Source organism: Ornithorhynchus anatinus, chromosome 14 (assembly GCF_004115215.2).
Source record: "Ornithorhynchus anatinus isolate Pmale09 chromosome 14, mOrnAna1.pri.v4, whole genome shotgun sequence".
In the NCBI taxonomy this organism is placed as follows: domain Eukaryota; kingdom Metazoa; phylum Chordata; class Mammalia; order Monotremata; family Ornithorhynchidae; genus Ornithorhynchus; species Ornithorhynchus anatinus.
The window spans coordinates 52231225-52258190 of record NC_041741.1 but is presented as its reverse complement, the minus strand read 5'-3'; the positions used below and the strand labels follow the sequence as shown (position 1 = coordinate 52258190).

General features: G+C 52.1%; 1 protein-coding gene across 4 annotated transcripts in view; it reads right to left on the bottom strand.

Moving 5' to 3' along the window:
* SCUBE1 (signal peptide, CUB domain and EGF like domain containing 1) overlaps window positions 1–14467 on the bottom strand; it is an 88727-nt gene extending 74260 nt beyond the window's left edge. The window contains exons 1-3 of one of the 4 annotated variants that reach the window (XM_029079102.2): window positions 14269–14467; window positions 10573–10695; window positions 571–699 (exon numbers count right to left, since the gene is read on the bottom strand). In XM_029079102.2, coding sequence (XP_028934935.1) covers window positions 571–699; window positions 10573–10695; window positions 14269–14359 — 343 coding nt within the window. In that variant the 5' untranslated portion in view covers window positions 14360–14467. The remainder of the gene's footprint in view (window positions 1–570; window positions 700–10572; window positions 10696–14268) is intronic. The other 3 variants (XM_029079101.2, XM_029079104.2, XM_029079103.2) reach the window with 3 other exon arrangements.
* Between the last annotated feature and the right edge of the window lie 12499 nt (window positions 14468–26966).

The following is a 26966-nucleotide window of genomic DNA, read 5'->3' as shown; positions in this document are numbered from 1 at the left end:
GCTTCCATTGCCCCTCACCTACTGGCCTCTTTGCATCCCGGAACCCTTTCCTATTTCAGCCTGGAGCTTGGCAAATGTAATAAGTTTCCCCTGCTATTCCCTTCCCCTCGACTCTCTACCTCCAGAACAAGGGGTGCTGGGTGGAACCGCCCGGGAGTTTGGGTGATTGCTTGGGAGGAACAAGGATGGGGAGAAGCAGGACCAGCCACACTGATGGGAAAAGTTTCAGAGTCGGGCACCCTGGTGGTGGCCACCAGGAGAAGCAGGGGATGAGGGGGTCAGAGTTGGGCATATTTGGCCACGCTGCCAGGGGAGGCAGGGGACGAGCTGGTCGGAGTCAGAGGACCTTGGCCATGGCCACTGGAGGGGCAGGGGACGAGGGGATCAGAGGTTGATGTCCAAGGCCGTGTTGCCAGGAAAGGCAGGAGAGAGTTGCACATCCACGACAGCAGTTGCTAGGGGAAGCAGGGGACGAGGGGGTCAGAGTCAGGCACTGAGGGAGGTAGGAAAGACAGTGGATCTGAGTGGCACCAGCCCCAGCCCTTGGGACCGGTCACCCTGGTGACTTACCCAGGCAGTTGTGCCCGTCGTGGGCCAGCATGAAGCCATCATAGCACGTGCAGCGGTAGTTCCCAGGGATGTTGATGCATTCGTGAACACAGCCCCCATTGTAGTGGTCATTCTCACACTCATCAATATCTGAAACAGAGTGTCCAGCATGGGCATCATTGTGGGCAGAGGAGAAAACCAGCTCTGTGGCTGCAGCTTCCCCGCAAAATCCAACTCAAAGCTCCCAGACTCAGCTCCAGGAGCATGGTACCACCATCCCTTGACTCTCCTGGGCTCCACATTATTGCCCCCAAACTCATTCATTCATTCGTCGTATTTATTAAGCGCTTAATGTGTGCAGAGCACTGTTTTAATGCTTGGGATAGTACAATATAGCAATAAACAGACACATTCTCTGCCCACAGCAGCTTGTCTCCAGCAGTTCACTGTCACCACCCTTGCCTCTCCTGGGCTCCACACTGGTGCACCAGACTCGGCTCCAAGAGCTTACTGTCACTTCCCCTTACTTCTCAGATTCACGCCCCCCAGGAAACCCGGATTGGGTCTGGGGTTCAGCTTGACAGCTTTGCCCCCAGTGGGCTGGCTGCTGAGGTTTGGAGCCAAACACTTCCTGTGCCCACCCCCCTCACTGTGAGGCCAAGAGAGTGGGATGCTGGCCCAGGCAGGCTCCATGCCATGACCATGGCACACTCTTGGGCTATAAACAAAATGCCAGTGATTATTTGGGTGGCAGGCAGGCTTCCCTGGAATCTTAAACCAGCTGCAAGACTAACTGCCAATATGACATTTGTTCCTAACTAAACTCAGGGGTGACCCCTCAACATCTCCCTCATGGGCATGCCACCCACGGTCCTTCCCAAATAGCTCTCCCGGCTGATCCTCAGATCTCCAGGTATACTGGTGAAGATCTCTTCTGATGATAATGATGGGGGCAGTACTTATTAAGTGGCTTACCCAGTACCAAGCAATGTGCTGGATGCTGCAGGAGATTCAAGATACTCATTTTGGACCCAACCCCTGCCCATGTGGGACTCCCACAGGAAGGGAGGGAGGGAGGACTGGCTGGATCCCCCATAGGCCCCGAGGAGGGCTCAGGATCTCCAGGGCCCCCAGTGGATCCCAGAAGGGCAAAGGTCTCTGATCACCAACAAGGCAGCAAAGCTGGTCGGCGACAAGGAAGGAGAATGGACAGCAGATATGCAACCGACAGGTCCAGCAGACTCCAGGCTGCTAACTGCAGTGGCCATACCCCCGGGGCTCCATCCTGTCGGAGAATCAAGCCTCACATCACCTCGCCTGGACCCCGAAGGAAGGTTTCCTCACTGGTTTTGACGTCTCTCTTAATTGATATTTAAACAGATTGGCCCCAGCTCTTTGAACTGCCAGCCAGCCCCCTAAATCAAGCGGGTGCCCCCGAGACCCCGCCGAGCCCAGGGCGGCCAGCGAGTCTGGCTTTGTTTAGCGTCCGCCTGCCCAAGCTGACTCCAGCAGGAGACTTCCGTGTCATAAACCCGAGGGGTGGGAATCAAGACCGGATTGCCTCTGGACCTTGGCTCTCCCCAGCCTGAGACCCTGTTTTCACCTTTACGGTGACTTGAGTATGTCCCACAGGGCATCCCAAGTTTTAGGGTGGCCTCTACTGGTTCATGAACCTCAGACAAGAGCCTTGAACCCACAGCAGAGATGAAGCACTGACTTTGGGTTTGGTATTATTGTCATAATAATAGTGATAGTAATAATTATTCTGGTATTTGTTAAGCACTTACTATGTGCCGAGCACTGTTCTAAGCACAGAGTAGATACAAGGTAATCAGGCCCTTCCACGTGGGGCTTACACTCTTAATCCCCATTTTACAGATGGAGTAACTGAAGTACAGAGAAGTTAAATGACTTGCCCAAAGTCGCACAGCTGATAAGTGGCAGAGCTGGGATTAGAACCCATGACCTCTGACTCCCAAGTGCGTGTTCTTGCCACTAGGCCATGCTGCTTCTCAAGTACCAGTAGTAGTTGTTTGTTGTTGTTGTAATGGTATTTATTAGGCACCTACTGAGTCAGAACACTGACCTGAGTACTGGGAAAAAGATTCATGGGTGAGAACTGAACATAGGACCCAGCCCTCCAGGGGCTCCCAATACTTTGGCCCAAACCAGAGAGCCACAAGAAACACCCCACTACACCTGAGTCTCTTCCAGAGGAGACTGGTGTGGATGGGGACAAGGTTCAAAAAGTTACTAAAGAGGTTGGGCCCCGACACAGGGGCCAAAGCAGAATTTTTCTGAAGCCCGGGGCGCAGACACTCAGAAACGGTGGGGAGGTTAAACGTAGCCAGGCTATGTCAGCCCGAAAACAGGTTGGATGGCCCATAGGGCATGGGCACGAGGGAAGCAGCGTGGCATGAGAAGCAGCATAGCTTAATGGAAAGAGTTCAGGTCTGGAAGTCACAGTACCTGGGTTCTAATTCTGGTGCTGCCAATTACTTGCTGGGTGACCTTGGGTAAGTCACTTAACTGCTCTGTGCCTCAGTTTCCTCAACTGTAAAATGGGGATTAAATTCCTGTTCTCCCTCCTTCTTAGACTTTGAGTCCCATGAGGGACAGGGACTGTGTCTGACCTAATTAGCTTGTACCTAACCAGGTGCTTAAAACGGTGCTTGAAATATGGTAAGTGCTTAACAAATACCATTTAAAAAAAAGAAAAGGCCAGGCCCCTGAGGTCCAAGCCTTGATAATTTCCCCACAGCGAGGGGGTGATGGGAAAGGAATGTCACAAGGGTGGGTCAGAAGAGGGCCACCCCTAGGATGGGGCCAGGGTGTCATCCATGATGAGGTTGGGGTACCAGGACACATGGGTGGGGGTACCAGGACCTGGAGGTGGGGGTGCCAGGGCCAGAGTTGGGGGAGTACCAGAACGCAGATGTGGGGGTACGAGGATCCAGAGGTAGGGGTTACCAAGACCCAGAGGTGGGGATGCCAGGACCCTGAGGCGGGGTTGCCAGGATATGGAGGCGGGGGACCGCGCCTGCCATGCTGTTCTTGGCCAGCTCTTCATGGAGAGCGACCTCTTTCCAGAAGCCGCAAGCCCAAACTCAGTAGCGGTCAGAGCTGAGCCGGCGGACGTTTATTTTTGTAGAAGTAATGGTTTTATCTGGACAACACTCTCTGCCGGAAAAACAAATAAGAGGCCCGCTGTGGGACTGGGTGAGGCGGGCGGGCGGAAGCCCGAGACCAGGTCCAGGCAGAGGTGGTGAGCTCCCAGAGCCTGGGGCTGACCTGAAAACATCGTCTCTGGGGGTCCCGGAGGCTTTCCGGCTCCCTCAGCCCCTCCCACCACCCATGGGTCCGGCCATGTTGTTCCCCCCTTTCAGACTTGTGGCCCGGCGGCCTGGCTGACCCGTCCACCCAGGCCGGGCTATGCAGGGTAACCTTGCGATTTTATGGCAGTCCCAATGGGTGCTCACTGAAGCTCAGGAGCCTGTGGTGTTCTCTGCTGTTAGGCCAGGACTGGCATCTCTGGCCCGCCTCGGTCCCCCTCCCCCGAAACCGGCAAGGCTGGGCTGGGGGTTGTCCCACATTCAGAGCGAGACAGGAGGAATTCCACAGCCTGCCTATCAACCCCTGGGGAAAAATGGATTCCACCAGAAGCACAAATAAAGAGCATGAGAAGGACAGAATGAAAAGGACTTAATGAGACCTGGGCATTCCACGCTGAGGAAGCGAATTGGTTTCAAGATGGTTTGGACATTCAAATACATAGGGGAGAGGGTATATACCATTTGAAGCGGACCCATAACTTCTAATAATATGTCCGGTAATCCCCCTTATTTAAATGACTGACGTGGAATCCCTAGTGGGTATAACACACAGGAAGCTGGCATTTCTGCTTATTCCCATGTTAATTTTGTCATCCCGCAAAAATGTTTTTAAACAAACAAAAAAAGGCAATACAGTTATACATTTTATATACTGTGGCAAAACATTATTTCCCTCAAAACGTTTAATTGCAGCACTAAATATGGCCCTACTCAGGGAAGAAAGCCACCAGAGGAAGATGGAAAAAAATAATCAAGTGTAATACATGCAGTGTAACAGGGAGCCTTGTTCAGACTAAACAACTATTACCAAAAGAGCTTTCGTTATTTAAACACACCATTTAAGGGAGGCTTTGCTGTTTCATTCAGAGGCTGGTTCTGATTATAAAAAAGAGGGCTTTTAATTAAGATTAGTACGGCCTAATTCAAGCTGTAATTTGGTTCAGTAATTGGGTTTCGTTAGTTCGCAAATGTCTAGGAAAATGAAGTAATTATGGTTCAATGAGTTGAAGCCTCCCTGGCAGTCCTCTCCACCCCTCCCCCCGGCCCGAATTACACACTGACACAAACAGGTCCAGCCTAACTTAGACCAGAAGACCCCCTGCCCTCTAACAGGGTGGGCCCGGATGCCCAGCGGCACAAAAACTTGCCTCTGTGCCCATGGGGCAGAAGTGAGTGCTGGTCCGAGATCCTGTGGGACCTCACAGCTACCCACCCTCACTCATCCCAGAGGGTTTCCAGGGCATGAAAATAACCCAAATGGTGGTTCTCTGGCCTATTCACTCCTTGAAGCTGCCCTCTCCCAACCTCCTTCTTCTCCCCCAGGGTAAAATCACTGCCGCCTCTGGGATGAGAGCAACAGAAGGAACAATTTATCATTTTCTCTCTCCTACTTCACCTCTCTCCTTTCCTACTACAACCCAGCCAGCATACTCGGCTCCTCTAACACCATCCTATTCACTAACATCCTTCCTTCTGCCTGGAACACCTTCCCTCCCATTTCATAACTAACAGACCACTGCTTTCCTCATCTTCATGGGCTTCATAAAATCATATCTCTTAGCCTTCCATGGCTAACCTCTCTATCCCCCACCCTAATTTCCTGCCCTTCTATATTGACTAAAGTGCTTGGGTTTGCACCCTTAAGCACTTTGATACCTCATCCCCACAACACTTATGGACATATTCTTATACTCTGCTGCTTCCCCTATCTATAATTTATTTCAGTGTCTGACTTCCACTAGACTGTAATTTTCTTGAGGGCAGGGATCGTGCCTGTTGACTTTGTTGTACTGTACTCTCCCGAGCACTTAGTACGGTGCTCAGTATGCAGTAAGTGCCCAATAAATATTACTGATTGGACATAGAAACTGACCACTTCATTCCCACCAGTCTGCTGGAAATTGTTTTATTGTACTCTCCCAAATGCTTAGTACAGTACTTTGCATACAGTAAGCGCTCGATAAATACTATTGAATGAATGAAAGGTCTGCCCAGTTACCTTCACTGTGGTGGGAGTTGGGGAGAGGGGTGCTGATTGTAGAATTTCAGAAGTGTGTCTATATCTGGACATACAACTCTTTCCTTCCATCCCTCTCTGTCTCTCTCTTCCCTCCCCCCCCCGCCCCCGCCACTACCCCCAAGCATGGATCAATCAACAGTGTTTACTGAGCACTTCCTAGATGCAGAGCACTGTGTTGAGTGCTTGGAAAAATACAATAGTTAATACACATGATCTCTGTCTTCAAGGAGTTTACAGCCTACGGTGCACAGGGCACTGTACTAAGCACTTGGGGGACTACAATATAAGTTGTAGACATGATCCCTACCCTCGAGTTTAGAGTCTAGCGAGGGAAGCAGCTGCTAAAATAATTTACAGACAAGGGGAAGTAACCAAGTTCAAAGATAAGTACGTAAATGTTGCAGAGTGGGGAGGCGGGTGAGTACTCCAGTGCTCAAGTGGTGCGGATGTGCTTAAGTGGTAGTTGGGGGAGCGGGGGAGGAGAAAAGTGTTAATGATGGTATTTCTTAACGACTTACTATGTGCCAAGCACTGTTCTAAGCACGGGTTAGATATGATATTCAAGCTGGACGATCCTTCTCTCACATGGGGCTCACAAGCTAAGTAGGAGGGGTAACGAGTATTGAATCCCTATTTTACACTTGTGGAAACTGAGGCACCTAGAAATAAAGTGACTTATCCAAGGTCACACAACAGACAAGTGTCAGAGTTCGGATCGGAACCCAGGTCCTCCTGCTCTTCCCACTAGGTTGCTGGGGAGGTAGAGATGAATTAACCGTCACTCATGATCCAGGTGTCTCTGGCTCGGCCAGTTCCTCCAGAGCTTTGGCTGAGAAAGCAGCTGGGTGCAGGGGAGGAGAAGCACTTAGAGAAGCAGCGTGGCTCAGTGGAAAGAGCACGGGCTTGGGAGTCAGAGGTCATGGGTTCTAATCCCCTTCTGCCACTTGCCAGCTGTGTGACTTTGGGCAAGTCACTTCACTTCTCTGTGCCTCAGTTACCTCATCTGTGAAATGGGGATTAAGACTGTGAGCCCCACGTGGGACAACCTGATCACCTTGTATCTCCCAGCGCTTAGAATGATAATAATGTTGGTATTTGTTAAGCGCTTACTATGTGCAGAGCACTGTTCTAAGCGCTGGGGTAGACACAGGGGAGTCAGGTCGTCCCACGTGGGGCTCACAGTCTTAATCCCCATTTTACAGATGAGGGAACTGAGGCACAGAGAAGTTAAGTGACTTGCCCACAGTCACACAGCTGACAAGTGGCAGAGCTGGGATTCGAACTGATGAGCCCTGACTCCAAAGTCAGTGCTTGGCACATGGTAAGCGCTTAACAAATACCATTATTATTATCAGAGGATGGTCGGAGCACCGCCTCTAGCAGCAGCCTCCACCCAGCATCGCCGCCTCGTGGTGAATAAGGGAGCTGCACTCCTCCCAGATTCCCAACCGGAGTTCGAAATCCCAAAGCGGTCCTTCCCTAGTGGTCCCGGTGTCTGATCTGTGCATCCCCTACCCGGGGCACCACGTGTCTTGGAATCCCCCATGCTGCTGTATTTTATTTTATTTTATTTTACGACATTTGTTAAGCGCTTACTATGCACTAGGCATTGTGCTAGGCGCTAAGGTAGATACTTAGGTAATCAGGTTGGACACAGTCCATATCCCACATGGAGCTCATAGTTTTAATCTCCATTTCACAGATAAGGGAACTGAGGCACAGAGAAGTTTAGTGACTTGCCCAAGGTCACCCAGCAGACAAGTGGCGGAGCTGGGATTAGAACCCAGGTCAGAAGGAGGTCCTTCTGACTCCCAGATGCTAGTCTAACATCACCTGGCTCCTCTCTGGTCCCCCTGCCTCCAGGCTCTCCCCCAGCTAATCTACCACACACAGCTGCCCGGATCACTTTTCTGAAGCATTGCTCAGCCCCGATCTTCCCAGCCCTCCAAACCTTCATCTGGCTTCTTTGACCCTCCACATCAAATATAAACTCCTCACAAGTCCTTTCAAGGCTCTCCACCATCTGGCCTCCACTTTCCTATCTGCTCTCTTCTCCCATTATTCTCCCAGCTGTCTTCATTCCTCCCACACCAACCTTCTCACCCTCCCTCACTCTCCACTCTTTCAACTCTATTCCCTCACTCACGTTGCTCCCCTGGCCTTGAACTCCCTCCCTCCAATCATCAGACAGACCCCAGCTTCCACACCTTCCAAGTCCTCCTACAATCCCACCTCCTGCAGCGTCTGTTTATTTCCCAGCACCCTAAGCCATAATGACCCATCAGCCAACTCTAGCACTTAGGAGCTTGTTTATACTCATCTTCAGCATGGTTTATTCAGTTATTTATTTTGACCACTATAGTTATAAATATTTTTGTTTGCCTCCTCCATTAATAATGACATTTGCTAAGTGCTTACTACATGCCAGGCACTGTATTAAGTGCTAGGGTAGACACAAAATAATTGGGGTGGACACATTCCCTGTCCCACATAGCATTCAGCATCTTAATCCCCACTTTACAGATGAGGTAACTGATGCACAGAAAAGTTCAGTGACTTGCCCAAAGTCACAGAGCAGACAAGTGGAAGAGCCATTTATACTGTAAGCTCATTTCCTTGTGGGCAGGGAACGTATCTGTTTACTGTTATATTGTGCTCTCCTAAGCACTTAGTACAGTGTTCTGCATGCAGGAAGCACCCAATAAATTAAATTGAGTGACTGAATGAATGAACGCAATCCTCCTGATTCCCAGTCCTGTGCTCTATCCAATTGGCCACCAGGCTTCTCTAGCAAGGAAGCTCTTTATGGGCAGTATGTCACATTTTTATTCTGTACTTAGAATGGAGTATTTAGTACGTTGCTCTGCCTATGCTAAGTGCTCAGTAAGTACCACTGATTGACTGATACTTCTCAAACACCTAGCACAAGATACTGCACCAAGTAGATGCTCAATAAATACTGTGACTCCTAGGAGAATAGGGAGGAGAGGGAGGTGAAATATGACTTTTCTCCTCCCTCACCATAGCCCTTGGTTGGCAGCAGTTTGACCCTTCCTATCGAGGACTAAGACTACGAACCCCATGTAGGACATGGACTGTGTCCAATCTGATAAGCTTGTAGCTACCCCAGCTCTCAGTACAGTGCGAGGCACCTATAAGCACTTAACCAATGCCATAAAAAAGGCAAGCAGACATAAATTGCCAAATGTCCAACAGTTAAAAGAGTAAAAGCATAAATACAAATGAAGAAAAGGCAGCATTTATAGTTTCAGGTAAGTAGACACACAGGAGGGTAACAGACCGCAAATCAAGATTAATCAAGAAGGAGGGAAGGGTGTAATTGGGAAAGTTCTCCTGGCAGAGGTGACTGGCTCTGAAGGCACAGACTGGCAATGTGATTTGCGAGACCTAATGGGGAGTTCCAGGTAGGAGAAGGGCTCCAGTAAGGGGTCAAAGAGGGAGAGTCAAGAGCGAGGAAAGGGAAGAGAATCAAAAAGCGTGAACTTGAGTACAGCAAGTGAAGCGCAACTAAGGAGGAGTAAGAGGAGAAGGGAGGAAGAGGAAGAGAGAGTTGGTGGAAAGCTTGGAGCTGGGGGTCGGGAGTTCTGTCTGATGTGGGGTGAGATGGACACCCGCTGAAGGTTTCCAAGGAGGGACTAGTGTCCCCTGAATGGTGTTTTAGGAGATACAACTTTGGGAAGAGGGGAGAGGCCGGAAGCAGGGAGGCCAGGGAGGAGGCTGATTCCGGAGTCTAGCTGGGATCATTCCTCTAGCTGTAATTTATGTCTCTCGCTCTTTCTAGACTATAAGTTCCTTGAGGACAGGGATCCTGTCTACCATCTCTATTGAACTGTACTCCTTGCCTAAAATACAGAGCTCTGCATGCAGTAAGCGCTCAATAAATGCTTATTGATTTATTGATCGGAGGGGATGAGGGCCAGCCCTGACCCGTTTGGTCCCCAGGAAATCCTGGGCTGGGCAGGCTGAGGCAAAGACTGGCTCAGTTACATGTGGGATCTCTAACTCCTGCCCCTCCCCCAATTCTGGCCCACCTGGGAGGGGCACCAGGCAGAGCTCAGGGGGCAAGGTCAGACACCTCTCTTTGGCCAGCAGTGGCACTGCCTGGCCCCTAACAGTAGCTCCTTCCGCCCAGGGAGGCACAGCGACCTACTGGGGTCCAGGCTAGCGGGTGGACACTCCAGGAAGCAAAAGGGGGGGTGCCAGCAGTAGCCGGGTCCCAATTCCTGGTGGCCCTGTACCACCCCAGGCTCAGAGTTCAGCTGTTAATAATAATTAATAATAACCGTGGTATTTGTTAAGCACTTACTCTGTTCCAGACACTACACTAAGTGCTGGGGTAGATACAAGGTAATAATGTTGGACACAGTCCCTGTCCCAAATAGGGCTCAGTCTTAATCCCCATTTTACAGATGAGGTAACTGAGGCCCAGAGTGAAGAAAAGTGAAGAGACTTTCCCAAGGCCACACAGCAGACGTGGTGGAGCCAGGATTAGAACTCATATGACCTTCTAACTCCAAGGCCCATGCTCTATCCATTTCGCCGTGCTGCCTCTCTGTCTGTGAGAGGCTGGACCGGGATGAATGAGATGGGCCCAGAGAGGTGGGAGGAGGGCGGTGGGTTGGTGGTGAAGGGCAGGCCGGGGGTCCTTACCTTCACACTGTTTTCCCTCGCCCTTGTAGCCAGGTTTGCAGAGACACTTGAAGGACTTGGGGGTGTTCTGGCAGATGGCATCGATGTGGCAGTCGTCTGTGGCCTCTGCACACTCGTCTGTGTCTGTCACGGGTTGGGGGGGACAAGAGGAGGAGGAGGAGAGGAGAAGGGGGAGCCGGAGGTGAGACCCGAGGCAGTACTCGAGCTGGGGAGGGGTCTGGATTGAGGCCTGCGTTCCTCATCTCGGGCCCAGCCGTACCCAGCTGTCCACCCTCACTCACTAATGAACGGGTGAGTGCAGCGGAGGGAAGGGGCAGCCGCAAAGTCTGACCTCTATGAGTAGCTTTGGAAAACCCTAAATTCAGGGGCTTTTCTGGCCCATCTCTCAGGCGACCCATTCCCCCAAGCACTCCCAATACACTTTGCCCGGGTCATTTTACCTAGGCCACCGCCACCCACCTAAACTTCCTCCCTGAACCCCAGGGTGGGGCCGGGGGTCCCCCTGGGGCTGGCTGGGGGTAGGCCTGAGTGTGTGTGTTCGTGTGTGAGCCATCCATTTCCGTCTCTCTCCCACTCCCCTCCCACTCGCCGCTTTCCCTTTCCAGTGTCCCCACCCCCCCGCTCGGTCAACCCCGAGGGGGACCGGGGGAAGGGGAGGCTACGACCTAGGGGAGGGGCGGGGGGTGCGGCCGACGGAGGATGGGGGGGAAGGGTCGGGGGGGCGTGGTCAGAGAAGGCGGGGGGTCAGAGGTGGGGGGCGGCGGCCGGGGTCCGGGCCCGTGGGAGCCACTCTAGGAAGCCGCCGCGGACTATTGACGGGAAAAGCCTTAATGTCAATAAGGAGAAGTCCAGCCGGCGGCCGGGGAGAGTTTAAATGGCTCGCGGCCGGTGACGGCGGCGGCCCCAGCTGCGGCTTGAGGACAGCAGGCATCGACAGCTCCGCATCTGCCCGATTCTCATTGATTGGATCTGCCGCACAATTAGCTCATGCGGGGTTCAGCCCATCTGGGGCCCGAAGTCTGAAATCCCCGGGGCGGGGAGGGGTGGGGGGCCCTGGGGGTGCGGTGATGGGGGAATGGGAGGAGGAGGAGGTGGAGGATATGGGCAAGGGGAGGAGGGGAAGAGGGTGGGGGGGATGGAAAGAGGGAAGTGGGGGACAGGGGGATGGGGGGACAGGGAGGGAGGCGTGAAGGAGGTGGAAGATGGGGGAAGTGGGGTGGGTGAGGGAGCTGGGGAATGGGGGGGCTGGGGAGAGTCTGACATTCACATGCAGTTTGCTCCTGGCCAATTAGATTAAAAGATCTTGAGAAAAGGTGCAGCAAAGTGAAAAGAGTTTTCTTCTTGGCTTGAGATCCCAACGCTAATTGTTTTAGAAATGGTCACTCAGGCATTGCCGGCGATAAAACAAGGCGAGCCTTCAAAGTCTCCGGGCGGGCTGGGGGCTGGGGGCTGGGGGCTGGGGACGGGGGAGAGAAATCATCAGATATCGTGGCAATGCACACACTTCAGAAGAACTTCGCACACACACAAAGGCTCAGAAATGCTTCCAGCCCTCCCCAAAAGGGGGAGGGGGAGGAGAGCGCGGAATCCGACAGGCGAAATTAAATGTTTATTTTTTTTAATTTCCCCCCTAAAAATAATAAACCCCGTGGCTTTGGGGGGGGGGGCTGGAGGGGTTCAGTGGCTTTCGAGCGAGTCGCTCAACCCCGCAGACTGTAGCCGGGAGTGGCCCAAGTCGCCCTTTTCCTTTTCTGGCTGGAGTTTATTTTTGCAGCCGCCCAGCCGGGGGCGACCTCGCCGGGCTTTACACGTTATACGGAGGCGAGGCAGCGGAGAAGCCGATAAAACCGCTCACATACACGTTGCACACGCCTGCGTTCAAAGGCGTAAACACACCCACATCGACCCACGCAGATAAGCAACGCAGACACACCCATACAAGACGGCGGCATGGGGGAAGCGGCGTGGCGTAGTGGACAGATCCCGGGCCTGGGGGTCAGAAGGTCATGGGTTCTCATCCCGGCTCCACCAGTTGTCTGCTATGTGACCTTGGGCAAGTCACTTCACTTAGAGAAGCAGCGTGGTTTAGTGGCAAGAGCCCGGGCTTGGGAGTCAGGTCATGGGTTCGAATCCCGACTCTGCCGCCTGTCAGCTGCGTGACTTTGGGCAAATCACTTAACTTCTCTGGGCCTCCGTTACCTCATCTGTAAAATGGGGATGAAAACTGTGAGTCCTACGTGGGACAACCTGATTACCTTGTATCTACCCCAGCGCTTAGAACAGTGCTTGGCACAAAGTAAGCGCTTAACAAATACCAACATTGTTATAATTCACCGAGTTATCTCGTCGGTGAAATGGGGATTGAGACTGTGAACCCCACGTGGGACCGGGATTGGGTCCAACTCAATTTGCTTCTGTCCACCCCAGCGCTTAGTACAGTGCCTGGCATACAGTAAGCACTTAACAAATATTATTATTATTATTACAGAACCACACGTGCGTGCACTTATACACACACAAACGAGTGTACCCATCGGGGGATAAAGGAGCTTTGGTTTCCACTTTGAGCTCATCCGAGACCGTCCCACCTCTCTCCCGCCGGGCTCCCCGGTGACAGCTGGGTTTTCGGTGAATCCCGTGGCGAAAATCAGAACGGCGGTGGGGAGAGGGGGGAGGGGAGGGGGCGGGGTGACCGGCTAGACCGCGGACCGGGGAGGCCAAGGGGTGGGGGGAGGCGGATTCAAGGCCCAGAGGGGTGGGCGGATCCTGTGCACCGCGGCCAGGGGAGGAAAAGGGGGGAGGGGGCGGGCCCTTTGCCCCGCGACCGGAGGGTGACTGCGAGCCAGCCGTGAATCCCAAGAAACCCAAAGAAAAGGGAAAACCAAGCGCAACCGCCGCTTGCCCCGCCGCGAAATTCACGACGCAGCCCCTCGGAGCCCTCGGAGACCGGGCGATTTATCCGCACGAGTCTAACCCCTCCGGCGTCTGGGCCGCCTGGGGGGCTGCGGGGGGCTGAGGGAAGAAGCCGGTTCCCTGGGGGACGAGGCCAATAAAACAGTTCCCTCAAAAACAGCAAAAATAAGAAAACAAAAAACAAAAACTGAGATAAAAAAACTTTCAGAGTTTTAAGACTCTGTCCCTCTCTCAGACACAAGGAATACTCTTTCGAGGGAGTTTGAAAATTACCCCAAATATGTTCCCCCCGTGATCAAAAGAACGAGAGAGATTGGCGGGTGGGGGGGGGGGAGGAGAAATTTGTGGAAACGAAGATTAAGGTGGGGGGGGAATCACCAAGAAGTCTCAACCCGGTTCTCGTTTCCTCTTTACCCCCTCCTTCTGAACCCCGAGTCTCTCTCTCTCTCTCTCACTCTCTCTCTCTCTCTCACACACACACACACACACACACTCAGACACATATACTCTCTCTCTCACACACACACACACACACACATACAGAGTCGCGGTCCAGCCCTTCGCACTCTCCCTCTAAGAAAGTTACTTTCGAGCCCTCTAGGCTCCCGGTTCCCCCCACCGCATGCCCCCCTACCCCTGCCCGGGGCTGAACGACTCTCCAACGCCCCTCACTACCCCGAGGTCCCTTGCTTCCTCCTTTCCGTTACAGAGACACCCCCCCCCCCCCCGCCCCGGCCACTCTCCTGCCAACGAAGCCCCCACCCCCAGCAGGAGGGTGCTTACCTGGAAGCCCACCACCTCCCGCCAGCCTGCCCAGGTAGGCGAGGGCCAGCGCCAGGCAGCAGCAGCGCCAAGAGCAGCCCGCAGCGACCATGGCAACGGCAGGGCCAGAGCCGCCGGCTGGATCCTGGATCCTGGATCCTGGATGCGAGGGCTCCGGGGGCTCGGGGAGCCGGGAATCTGACGAGCTGACAGCCTCCTGCGGATTCGCCCAGGACCCCGGAGAGGGGGAGGGACCGCCAGCGGGAAGGCCAATCCCCTAGCAAGCCCAGGACAGCCGCTTTTCGGGAGGGGAGGACAGGGGACGGGGGAAGAGGAGAAGGGAGGGAAGGAGGGGGAGAAAGGGAGGAGGAGGAGGAGGAGGAATAAGGAGGGAGGGGAGAGCGAAGAGAGGCAGGAGAAAGGGAGAGGAGGGAGGAGGAGGAGGAAGAGGAAATTTCAACCCTAACTCTCCCCCTCCCCTGACTGCTTTTAGGTTACTCACCCGATGTAACAGGTGAGGAAGGGGTCACCCAACCCCTCGCTAAAGGGGCTGCAATTTAACTCTCTCTCTCTCTGTATGTGTGTGAGTGTGTGTGTGTTTGTGTGTGTGTATGCTCGCACACCCCCGCGGGTTTCCTAGTCCTGGGATGAAGAGTTGCTGCTGTTTCAAGGGAGGCAAAGAGCTCGAATCCTTTCAGTGGCAACGGAGCCTCAAAGCCTCCGGGAAGCCCACCTCCTTCAGGAGGCCTTCCCTGGTTAATTCTTCCCTTCCCCAATCATTCTTCTCATCTACCACCTCTGCATTCTCTGCTAGCAACCACTTTTGTTTACTTGTTTGAGATACAAATGATTTCTCCCCTCTGTGAATTATCTTGTATCTGTCTTTATTGTTTAACTGCAAGCTCCTTGAGGTCAGGGATTGAGTTCCCTTAGTGTATTGTACTCTTCCATACACATAAATTCTATCATTTGATTGACTGAGGTCATCCAAATAGTTTCCCTTGGCCACTTGAAGAAGAGGGCATTCGGTTGGGGGGGAGGGGAGGGAAGGCAGAGGGGGACAAACACACTTCCCTAGTCGTTCTGCTTCCCCTGTTGCTGATCCTATTTACAAGACAAGACATCACCATGGGACACCATCAGGCTAAAATGGCTGCTCTCGCCTAGAAGGCAAAGAAGACAGTGCTCAAACTGACACGGTCTCCTTGACAACCACCAATGAGAGCTCCTCGGTCTATCTGCCTCCGCTGTTGGTCTGTCTGTCTCTGTACGCCTCGGGATACATCCTTTCTCTCTGTACCTCTTAGCCTATCACCCTCTGTATCTAGGTCTCTCACGGTCTGTTTCTGGATATCTATCTCTTTCTGTTTCTCTGTCTCTCAGTTGGTCTCTGATCCCTGTGCCATTCTGCCTGTCTCTCTACTGTCTCTTTTCCTCTGTGTCTCTGTATCTTCCGGTCTGATTCAGTCTTTATTTGTCTGTCTGGCTGCCTCTTCCGGCCTAGTCCCCAGACTCCAGGGGAATGTCTCTTGTCACCTTAGCCTGCTCTGGTTCCCCCTTCAGCTTCACTAGTTGGAGAGCAGGAGGGGGAGAACGAAAGTTTAGGGCCCCACCCTGCTCAAGGATCTGTCTCTGCCAAGCCCTGGGGTGAAGATCTGCTAATCCCGGGGGATCCAGTTCCTGACCCCCATAGAGCTGGCTCCCAGTCTCAGGGGGAGGGAGAACAAAGGCACAAGTGGTGACAGAGGGCCCGCCTCTTCCAGCTGCGGTGGAGGTTCTCGAACCCCTCCTTTGGTTCAGTCCATTTCCACAGCCGTGCCCCCCTGACAGCAGTACCGGGCATCTTCTCGGGTGCAGACTCAATGGGGCCGTTCCTAGGCTGGGTAGCGGGCCCTGACTCTCTCCCATGTTCTCGGAGACATTCCCCCCCTTCCGGCAGTCTGTTCATCTGCCCGCTTTTCCCAAGCGCTTAGTACAGCGTTCTGCACACGGTAAGTGCCCAATAAACACCATCGATCAATCGATTGATTGAAGTGTCGCTGCGACTCCTTGCTGCAGCTCTGGTCAGTATTTTCCGGGCCCCCGATGTGCCCCGTTCCAAGGTGACAGTGGTCGGGTGATCAGAAGACACAGTCCAGCTGACGCTTGACCCATTTTGAGTCCTTTTGGGCCCAAGCTTCCAGCCCTTCGACCCAGACGGCCGACAGCGCACAGACTGGGCGCACGCACTCCACTTAGTGGGCAGAATGCGAACTCCCTTCGTCCCAAGGAATTCTTCTCCGAACATTTCCATTCAGGGGGAGAGGAGGAGGAGGAGGAAAAGAAGGAGGAGGAAGAAGAGGAGGAGGAGACTGGAACCTCGTTATGGGCAGGGAACGTATCTGCTAATTCTGTTGCGTTGTACTCTCCCGAATGCTTATTGCCATACTCTGCACCAAGTAAGCGCTCAATAAATACCAATGATTGATTGATTGAGGAGGAGAGGGAAGAGGAGGAGCAGCAGGAGGAGAAAGGAAGGAGAAGGAAGAGGAGGAGGAGACTGTAAGCTCGTTATGGGCAGGGAACGTGTCTGCTAATTCCGTTGAATTGTACTCTCCCAAGCCCTCAGTACAGTGTTCTGCAAATTATAAGCACTCAATAAATACCATTGATTGATTGAGGAGGAGTGGGAGGAGGACGTCTTTGTCTCTCCAATTCTGTATTTGAAAAGGAATCAGTCCTCTGTGGACTGTGGACAGGGTGGTCCCTCAGTCCTCTGTGGACTATGCCTGGAGCGGTCCCTTAGGCCGCTGTGGGCTGTGGATGGAGCGGTCCCTCAGTCCTCTGTGGACAGCTCTGGGCTGCCTCCGAGGAACATTGAGAAAGCAGGACAGTGGGAAGGGCTGCCCTGGGCCAGACCTGGCAACCGGGAATCCTTGTGGTCTATCTCTGACCCGGGGATCTTAGAACTTGTGGAGAAGCTGAGGGCCAGTTGCCCTTCTAGGCACCCAGACTTGAAATTCAGTTCAGAATGGGCTCGTTTAGGGATGGAGCAGTCTGTAGACTGTAAAGTCCCTGTAGGCAGGGATTGGACCTATCAGCTTAAATGCACTATACTCTCCCAGGCGCTTAGTACAGTGCTCTGCACACAGTAAGCATTCGACAAATACCTCCGATTGATTGATAAGGAGCAGGATGATTAGGAATCAAGGCAGAAAGATACTTAGGTCCACCACTTCAAGTACTTCTATTGGCGTCAATGATTCTTGAAACTACGAAAGAAATGAAGATACGTTGTTCCTGTCATCCTCATCTTCAGTGTCGACTGGGTGCCTACTGGGTGCAGAGCAGTGTATTGGGTGTCTACTGTATGCAGAGCTCTGTCCTGGATGTCTACTTGTGTAGAGCACTATACTCGCCCAAGCATTTAGTATAGTCCTCTGCACGCCGTAAGTGTTCAATAAATATGATTGATCAGTTGATTGATGGATTACTGTGTGCTTATGGCATGCAGCCAACTGTACCGGGTGTCTACCTTTTGCAGAGTACCACACTAAATGCAATGAAACTAGTAGGCCTCCTTGGCCTGAGGAAAATACAAGCTAATGAAATTTGCATATGATTTGCATACACAGACAAAAGAGTTTCCTGTCATTATGTACAGTCCCCACCCTGTAATTTAGCCTTGTAGATAGGTTAGAGGGAGAGCAGCTTGCTGAAAATTAATTGAGCCCACTGAATCTTGGGCTCAGTTCAGTTCAGTCTACCCTCCCAGTCCCGCAACAGTAAGCAACTGAAGATGTCCGTAGCCTGAAAAATGACTGAATGATCATGGAGTGCCACAGCTCCCATCTAAGTACGCTTCTGAGAAGCAGCGTGGCTCAGTGGAAAGAGCCCGGGCTTGGGGGTCAGAGGTCATGAGTTCTAATCCCGGCTCCGCCACCTGCCAGCTCTGTGACTCTGGGCAAGTCACTTAACTTCTCTGGGCCTCAGTTCCCTCATCTGTAAAGTAGGGATGGAGACTGTGAGCCCCATGTGGGACAACCTGATTACCCTGTATCTACCCCAGTGCTTAGAACAGTGCTTGGCACATAGTAAGCGTTTAACAAATACCAGCATTATTATTATTCCTTTGGACTGCTGTCTATTGGCTGGAATGCCCTCCCCCCTCACAACCTACAGACAGTGACTCTCCTCACTTCAAAGCCTTATTGAAGGTGCATCTCCTCCAAGGGACCTTCTATGACTAAGCCCTCTTTTCCTCTTCGCCCAGTCCCTCTGTGTCACTCTGACTTGCTCCTTTTATCCATGACCCCATGACTCCCTCCAGTTAAAGCCCCATCTCCCACCTACCATTCCACTCCAAACTCCTTGAAAGGCTCATTTACACCTGCTGCCTTCACTTCCTCTCCTCCAAATCTCTCCTTGACCCCCTCCAACTTGGCTCCCGCCGCCTCCACTCCAGGGAAACTGCCAGTGACCTCTTTCTTGCCAAATAAAATAGCCTCTATGCCAGCGTAATCCTACTTGACTTCTCAGCTGCGTTCAACACTGTGGATCACCCTGTCTCCTGGAAACATTATCCAACCTTGACTTCACTGACACAGTCCTATCCTGGTTTCCTCCTCTCTCTCTGGCCACTCATTCTTGGTCTCTTTCACAGGCTCCTCCGCTGCCTCTAATTCCCCAACTGTGGGGGTCCCTCTAGGCTCAGTTCTACGCCCCCTTTTATTCTCCATCTACACCCACCTTGGAGAACTCATTCTCTCCTAGGGCTTCAGTCACCATCTCTAATTGATGATTCCAAAATCTAACTCTCCAGCCCTGACCTCTCTCCTTTCTGCAGTCTCGCAACACATCCTCCCTTTGGGACATCTCAACCTGGTTGTCCAGCTGACTCTTCAAATTTAGCATGTCCAAATCCACAGCTCCTCATCTTCCCACCCAAACGCTGTTCTCCCCATAACTTTCTTATCACTATAGATAGCACCACCATCCTCCCTTTCTTACAAGCCTGTAACCTTGGCATTATCCTCCACTCATCTCTGTCATTCAACCCACATGTTCAATCTGTCACTAAATCCTGTCCATTCAACCATCACAGCATCGCTAAAATCCACTCTTTCCTCTCCATCTAAACTGCAATGATGGCAAACCAGGCACTTATCCTAACCTAGCTTGATTACTGCCATCAGCTTCCTGGCTGATCTCTCTGCTTCCTGCCTCTCCCCACTCCAGCCCGTGCTTCTCTCTGCTGCCCAGATCATTTTTCTAATAAAACGTTCAGTCCATGTCTCCCCCCTCTTCCAAAACTTCCAATGGTTGTCCAACCACCTTCACTTGAAACACAAACTCTTCACCTACTTTAATCAACAAATCATATTTATTGAGCTTTCCTGTGTGCAGAGCACTACACTAAGCACTTAGGAGAGTACAGTATAACAGAGTTGGTAGACATGTTGTCTGCCCACAAGGAGCTTACAGTCTAGAGAACTTCAAAGCACTCAATCAGCTTTCTTCCTCCTACCTTGCCTCACTCAACTCCTACTACAACCCAGCACACACATTTTGCTCCTCTAATGCCCACTATAGGATGAGCACTGTAGGTAAGCACTGTGGGATGAGCACTGCAGGTGTGCACTGTGGGACAAGCACAGTGGATTGAGCCCTGCGGAGCGCTCACCGGCTTTTGGCCCATCAGACTCAGGCTTCTCACTGGCTGATGTGAAAAACCCTTTTTACTGGAGTCCCTACCCCCTCTTCACAGCAGATAACAAGAATGAAGGAGAGGCGAGAATCTGCAGCTGGTGAATATCACATTGCAGGTTGCTGTGGGTCAGGGCCCGGTGGGTCAGTCCCTGGGGGCCCAGCCAGCTTTTGGTCAGTATTCCTGCATCTAAGTCTCTGGACGTGGAGCTTATCTTTACCCCTGATCCTCGCCTCCATGGACTGGCCATCTAGTGGGGTCAAGGGGTACCTTTCCTGGTCCCCAAAGGTAAACTGGAGAGGGAAATCACCATTAGACATTAGACTTTCTGTGTTCTTTTATGTAATGGAATGCATTTTAGGCCAGTGGTGGGGAGGGAGGGTGGGCAGATCCAGGAGGAAGGAGACCTGGGTTCTGGTTCCAGCTTGGCTCCAGCCCGTGGTGGGAACTTGGGCAAGTCACTTGGTCTCTCTGGCCCTCAGCTTCCTCCTCTGTAAAGTGGGGATAAGATCCCCTTTCTCCCTCCCCCTTAGGCTGGAAGCCCTATATGGGACAAGGGCTGTGCCCAGTCCAATTATCATGTCTCCACCCCGGGGCTTGGCACATCTATTAAGTAAATTCTTCACCAATATCTTAATAGTAACTGTTCCCTCTTCTACTTAGACTGTGAGCTCCATGTGGGATAGGAACTGTGCCCGACCTGGTTGTCTTGTACAGTACAGTGCTCTGCACACAGTAAGTGCTCAATAAATACGACTGAATGAAATACAGTTGAATGAATACTCGAGCGCTTAACACATAGTAAGCCCTTAACAAATGCCACTGTTATTATTATGAACAGTAATTGTAATTACTAGTAATCCTCCATGTCTCACACAGCCGTATTTGGGGTCAAGTTCGAATTTGGGGGCAGAGTTCGAATTTAGGGGCACCTTCGGGACCTCACTGATGGGTCAGTGGTGGGAGCAGGGTCAGCAGGGGTCCAGCCACCCCCAAATGCACTACTCTTGCTCCTGTCCATTGATATCATTGATTGTTTGATTAACAATAATAATAATAATAATGTTGGTATTTGTTAAGCACTTACTGTGCGCAGAGCACTGTTCTAAGCACTGGGATAGATACAGGGTAATCAGGTCGTTCCATGTGAGGCTCACAATCTTCATCCCCATTTTACAGATGAGGTAACTGAGGCACAGAGAAGTTAAGTGACTTGCCCACAGTCACACAGCTGACAAGTGGCAGAGCTGGGATTGATAGTCCTGCCTCAAGTGCCCCAAGGATACTGTGGTGTCCTGCTATTCCAACCAGAAAAGGAATTGTACTCTGCAAAAATGTTGAGAAGAGTTGAAGGTCACAGACCGGTCCGTTCTTGGAAAACAGCTGGAAACCCAAGCCCATTTTGGGGCCACCCCTATAATAGCCACTTTCCCTAAAGTGGCAAGAAGGCCGCTCATTCTCTCTTGACTTGGTCAAGTTCTGCCAGGCTCTGACAGACTCAGGTCGCAGAGATGGTCACCACTGCCTGACTCGGGTGGGGTCCAAAACGACGTGTGCCAAACAGAACCAGAGCCCAGGTAGCCCAGGTAGAGTGCTAATGAGTCATTTCATTTCACTCTCTGACTCATATGGGGGCCTGGGAAGACGTATCATTTCTTTCCTCTAAATTTCCAAACAGGATCTGGGGCTTGGGGGATGGGGAAAGGGAAAAGAGGGGGAGGGGAGCGTGGGGAGGGAAAGGGGCTCAGGTGAGGGGACCCAAGGGGGGTGAGCGCGTCCTCCCTCAGCAGGGCACACAGCACGGGGGAGAGAAATCGGGTGGGTAGAGAAAGCAAGTGGGGAGAGAAAGCGGAGCTCAGACCAGTCAATCGTATTTATTGAGCGCTTACTCTGTGCAGAGCCAGTGAAAGCCTTCCCGGGAGGAAAGGGCAGTTCATTGAAAGCTCCGGAGAGGACCGGGCTGACTTGTCTGCCCTTGGCTCGGACGGTCTGACACGGGGGAGGGTCGCATCTCGCAGAGGCCCCCAGGGCGGGGATCGCCGGTTTGGGGTTGAAAGCAGCAGTTCAGGGAGAAAGGCGTGAGAAGTGGGAGAGTTGTTTTGGGGAAGGCAGAGCGTCGTCTACCTCTCCCTGTCCGCTGGGGGACCTAGAGGTGGGCTCGATCCGCCCCCACCCCCCTAATTCTAAATCTTCTCCCTGGAGCCAACGGGATACCGCTCAAACCATCTGCATCGTCGGGAACGGCGCCCCCTCCCCCTCCAGCCCTCTACCCCACCCTGCTCCAGTGTCCCCCCGCCTCCCCGGCCCCCACTCCCGAATAAAGCTGATATTATTAAATGCCTCTTGGGCTGGGTTTGGAGTTTAGAGAGATTATGCTATTTCGTTTCCCTCCCTTCTACAAAGTGATCCCAGGACCGTCTCTCCCCCTCCCCTTTCTTCCCCTCTCTTCCCCTCCCCTTCTTTCTCTTCCCCTCCCCCCACAGAATCGTTTTTGAAGTTGATCAATGAAACATGTTTTATTGAAGAACTATATTCCCCCAGCCACGGAGTGTTTGGGGACCTTGAGGTTGCAGAGACCTGATTAACTCCACATAATGAAAGAATAGGGCGATTGAAGGGGTCTCGGAGGGAGAATGGCGTGAAAATTAGGGACCCGTCTGCTCACTTAGAAAAAAAAAATTGTGGCTTTGCTAAATAAAGCATACCGACTCCATTCAGGCCTCTCAGAAAGCGCCCTCATTCAATCCTCTGACTGCTGACAATATAATAAAACCAGGGGGAAGTTTCTGAAGTGGCCGAGCACATTCCACATTTGAATTGAGGGGCAATGAGCTGTTTAAATTGCTATTTACATTTCCAGCTGTTTTACCAGTGATTTGCCCAACTTAATAGCTCTTTAAGCTTTTAAACAAGAAAATAGCTATTCTCACGATTCAAAGAAGAAACCATGGTTATTTCAGACCCCTTCTATTGTAAGTGGCTTAAACTCCCCTCTCTCTCCCTCCCTCTGTTCTGCCCTCCTCTTCTTTGACGGATTTCCCCTTCTTACTCCTGAACCCCGCCCCCCCCCCCCAAAGTGGGCCCGGCTTTTAGTTCATCGGTCGCCGTGTGTGTTTGTATGTGTAAATTTATATATATATATGGATATGTACCTTAGACTGTAAGCTCGTCAGTGGGCAGGGATCGTCTCTATCTGTTGCCGAATTGTACATTCCAAGCGCCTAGTACAGTGCTCTGCACATAGTAAGTGCTCAATAAATACTATTGAATGAATGAATGAATATATGGGTGTCACGACGTGACACCCTTCTTGATCCTGCCAAGTCGAGGTGGAAATCAATCAACTGATCATATTTATTGAGCACCCGCTGTGTGCAGAGCACTGCACTAAAGACTTGGAAGAGTCCAATCCAATCAGGGTAGACCTGATTCCCTGCCTATAGTGAGCTTACAGTCTTCAATCAACCGATCATATTTATTGAGCACCCATTGTGTGCAGAACACTGCACTAAAGACTTGGGAGAATCCAATCCAATCAGGGTAGACCCGATTCCTGCCCATAGTGACCTTACAGTCTAGAGGAAAAGGGCCAGAACGACCCTGCTGTTCCTTGGTTAGACCACGTTAGCAAGAGACAGGCTGTAAGTCCCCGGCCTGGGCCGGCGAGGGCCGTGGAGCTGGGCAACACGTGCCAGGCCTAGACGACCCTCGGCAAATGCATTTCTGCCCACATTCCTCCGGAGTTGAGGCGGCAGCCGAGCTGCTCCTCTTTCCTCGCCCGCAAACTGAGCTGTTTATGCCCTGCTAATGTGGGCCAGTGCGGGGGAGGTTAGTGGGATGATATAAAGCCGGAGTGCAAAATTTACTAGCCAGGCCCTGCCCGGGGCCACGAGGACTCTGCTTTGAGTTAATGAGGACGATTTACCCTTTAACTCCCTCAAATTAACTCTAATAAACGGCCATAATTTGTGCAGGAAGAAAGGCAGTGCGCTGATCAAAGCGTTCACATTTTCCATTTATTAGCCCCCGTGGTGGCTCGGGGAGCAGAGTTGAGCGATTCTTTGTTTGGGGAAAGGAGCGCAAACGGCCAAGGTTTAAACTTCACAAAACTCTTTTGGGGGAGTTTTCGTTAAAACTTCCCAGTAGCCCCACATCTGAGTCTACTCCCCAGCCTGGGGAGAGTAGACCGTTCAGAGGGCTTTGGGCACATTTGAACAATGTGGAGGTGACCCACCTCTCATATTCGAGGATGGAGGGAGATCAGTCTCTGGGTCTTTCCCCACCCTCTCTAGAAAGGAGAGTCGCTGACCAGGTGGCTCTCCCCTTTTGGGGTGTCCTTCATCTCACTGTTTTCAAGCTGGGCTTGGGGTGGAGGTGGGGCTCTCAAGAGCTCCCATTCATGGCTTGCACTGTAACCATGATGTGGGCAAGGTGAAGCACTTAGTGAGTGCTTGCCACATAATATATGCTTAACAAATACCATAATAATAATAATAATAATTACACAATTATTATTATTATTATCAGGATACAAAAACTGCCATGGCCATTGGTTCCACTTTGAGTGAATGACGAACCACAAAATTCCAGGCTCCCATTGGGAATCAGCAGGATCCTGGTGTAGGAAATCAGAAACGGCCTCCTGGGAGGTGGAGGGGAAACCATTCGATTGTGTTTCCCCAGTTAGGGTGACACAGCTGGCCAACAATTCTCCAAACCCATTTCTGGTGGAAAGGCATGTTGAGGTGATCACTCAGTGGGAAGACTCAAAGGAAAGACAGATGGAGCCAAACCCATCTAGATTTCACACTCTACTGCACTGGATTTCCCCCTTCCACTTCCTGCCATCTTTCCCATCTGCTTTCTCTCATTCTTCCCACTGCTTCCTGTCATTTTCCCCCAACTCCCTGTCATTTTCCATCCTGCTTCCTGCTCTTCTCCCCCACTTCCTGTCATTCCCTCTGCTTCCTGCCATTCTCTCTCCTGCTTCCTACCAGTCTCACTCTCAGTTGTCATTCTCTTCCCATTTCTGCCTGCCATTCTCCCTCCCCACCCAATTTTCTGCCATTCTTTCCCCTGCTTTCTGACACTCTCTCCTCCACTTCCTGCCAGCCTCCCTCCATATTTCCTTTCTCCCCACTGTCTTTTTCTTTGACCACTTCCTGCTATTCCCCTCCCACTTCTCACCCCAAATGGACAGGCCCTGGGTTCTGGTTTGCTGGGGGTAGGGGCTGTCATCGTTTCTTACCACAGCGGTTGTGGGGCTACTGAGAAATTCACTCGCCTGCAGTGTATCCATTTGTGTCTCTGTGCTGGAGAAAGGTGTGGGTGTATGGGTGTGTTTGCTAGTGTTCATGCGGCAGGGAGTGTTTGCTGTGTGTGCCTGCCAGTGTGTGTGTGTCAATGTGTGTGTGTGTACTGGTGTGTGTATGTGTGTGTGTTTCTGTGTCGACAGTCATCCACATCCCCAGAGTGGCTTTGCTTTGCATGTGCTCAACCCAAGCCCAGAAGTGACCCATTGTGTCTCCGCACCCCCGGAACTCTGGGGCTGAGAGAGCCGTCAGCGACAGCCACTGGGGCTGATCTCGTTTAGAATCAGAATCAATAAGTCAATAAATAGTCCTCGCTAGGATCAGTGGCCGCTAACTAGGCCCAGATGGGCCCAGGCGCTTATAGACGCCCCCATTGTTTTACTGCGACCTCTCTCTTCGGGGTGAGGAAAAGGGGAGTTAGAAACGTCCCGGCCCCAGGAAGCCGGCTCTCCGGAACTGCTCCCGGGGTTACGGCTGCCGCTGGGGCTCCAGCCGAAACCTCATTTTCAAAGGTTTTATGTCTTGGGAGTTTTAAGTTAAAAAAAAGCCAAGTACCAATTTTCCTCTGGGTTGTCGGTCCAGATGTGCATCGAAGAAAATTGTTTTGCTTGGCAAAACCTATAAAATTCTCACCGTTTCTGGTGCTGTTTTTTTTCTTTTTGCCAGAATCTAGATCAAAACACAGCTTAGTTGTGAAAAGGAGCGTCTAACCACAGCCCTTAAGGAAGATGAATTGCTAGGTGGGGGGCTCTTTCCCTCGGGCGGGGGTGGGGGCGCAGTGGAGAAAGGATTGAAAAACAGAGAAGTTGGGGCTAGGCTGTTCCTTCCTTCCTACCAAACCCCCACCCTTCCCGATCCCCCGCGGTCTGTGGGCCCAGATGGGTCATGACCACTCAACCTCATCCATCACCGTGTCCGCCCTGAGAGAGACCCCTTTGGTCTGCCCCACCCTGCAGGGTGGCTCTGACCGGTGCCAGGATTTAGATTTCTCACCCCCGCCTCGTGCCTCTCTTGGAGTCGTTTGGAAGTGGGATCTTGGGGCCGGAAGTGAGGCCGTTATTAAAGACTTCTGACAATTTAAAAATCTGCCAGGATAAACCATCTGGGGCCTGGAGGTTCCCCGGATGCAGCTCTGTGCACTTTTGCACCCTCCCAGGCTGGGGAAGGGAGGGCTGGGCAGTGGGACGGTGTGGGTGTGGGTGCCAGGGGCCGCGGATAACTCTGCTAAGGTACTGACAACTAGGCGAAACGGGTGGGCATCGGTCAAAGGTGACCCACTGAGGCCTGATCCAATTCCCATTTCTACTCACTGCTAATTGAACCTGGGGGCCTGCATACCCACTCCCACCCCGCAGCCCCACAATCATCATTATCATCATCATCATCTTCATCAGTATTTACTCTGGGTGCAGAGTGCACTGCTGAGAGTCTACTGTGTGCAGAGCACTGTACTGGGCTCAGCATATGCAGAGTGCTGTAAGGGAATCTTAGTATGTATAGTGTGCTGTGTGGGGCACCCACTGTGTGCAGAGCACTGTACTGGGCTCTTAGCAAGTGCAGAGCACTATACAAGGCACGGTGTGTATACTGTCCTGTACTGGGCACCTACTGAGTGCAGAGTGCTGCACTGGGTACTTACTGGGTGCAGAGCACTGTCCTGGCATCTAGTGTGTGGAGAGAGCTGTATAGAGTCCCTCCTGAGTGCAGAGTGCAGTATAGTT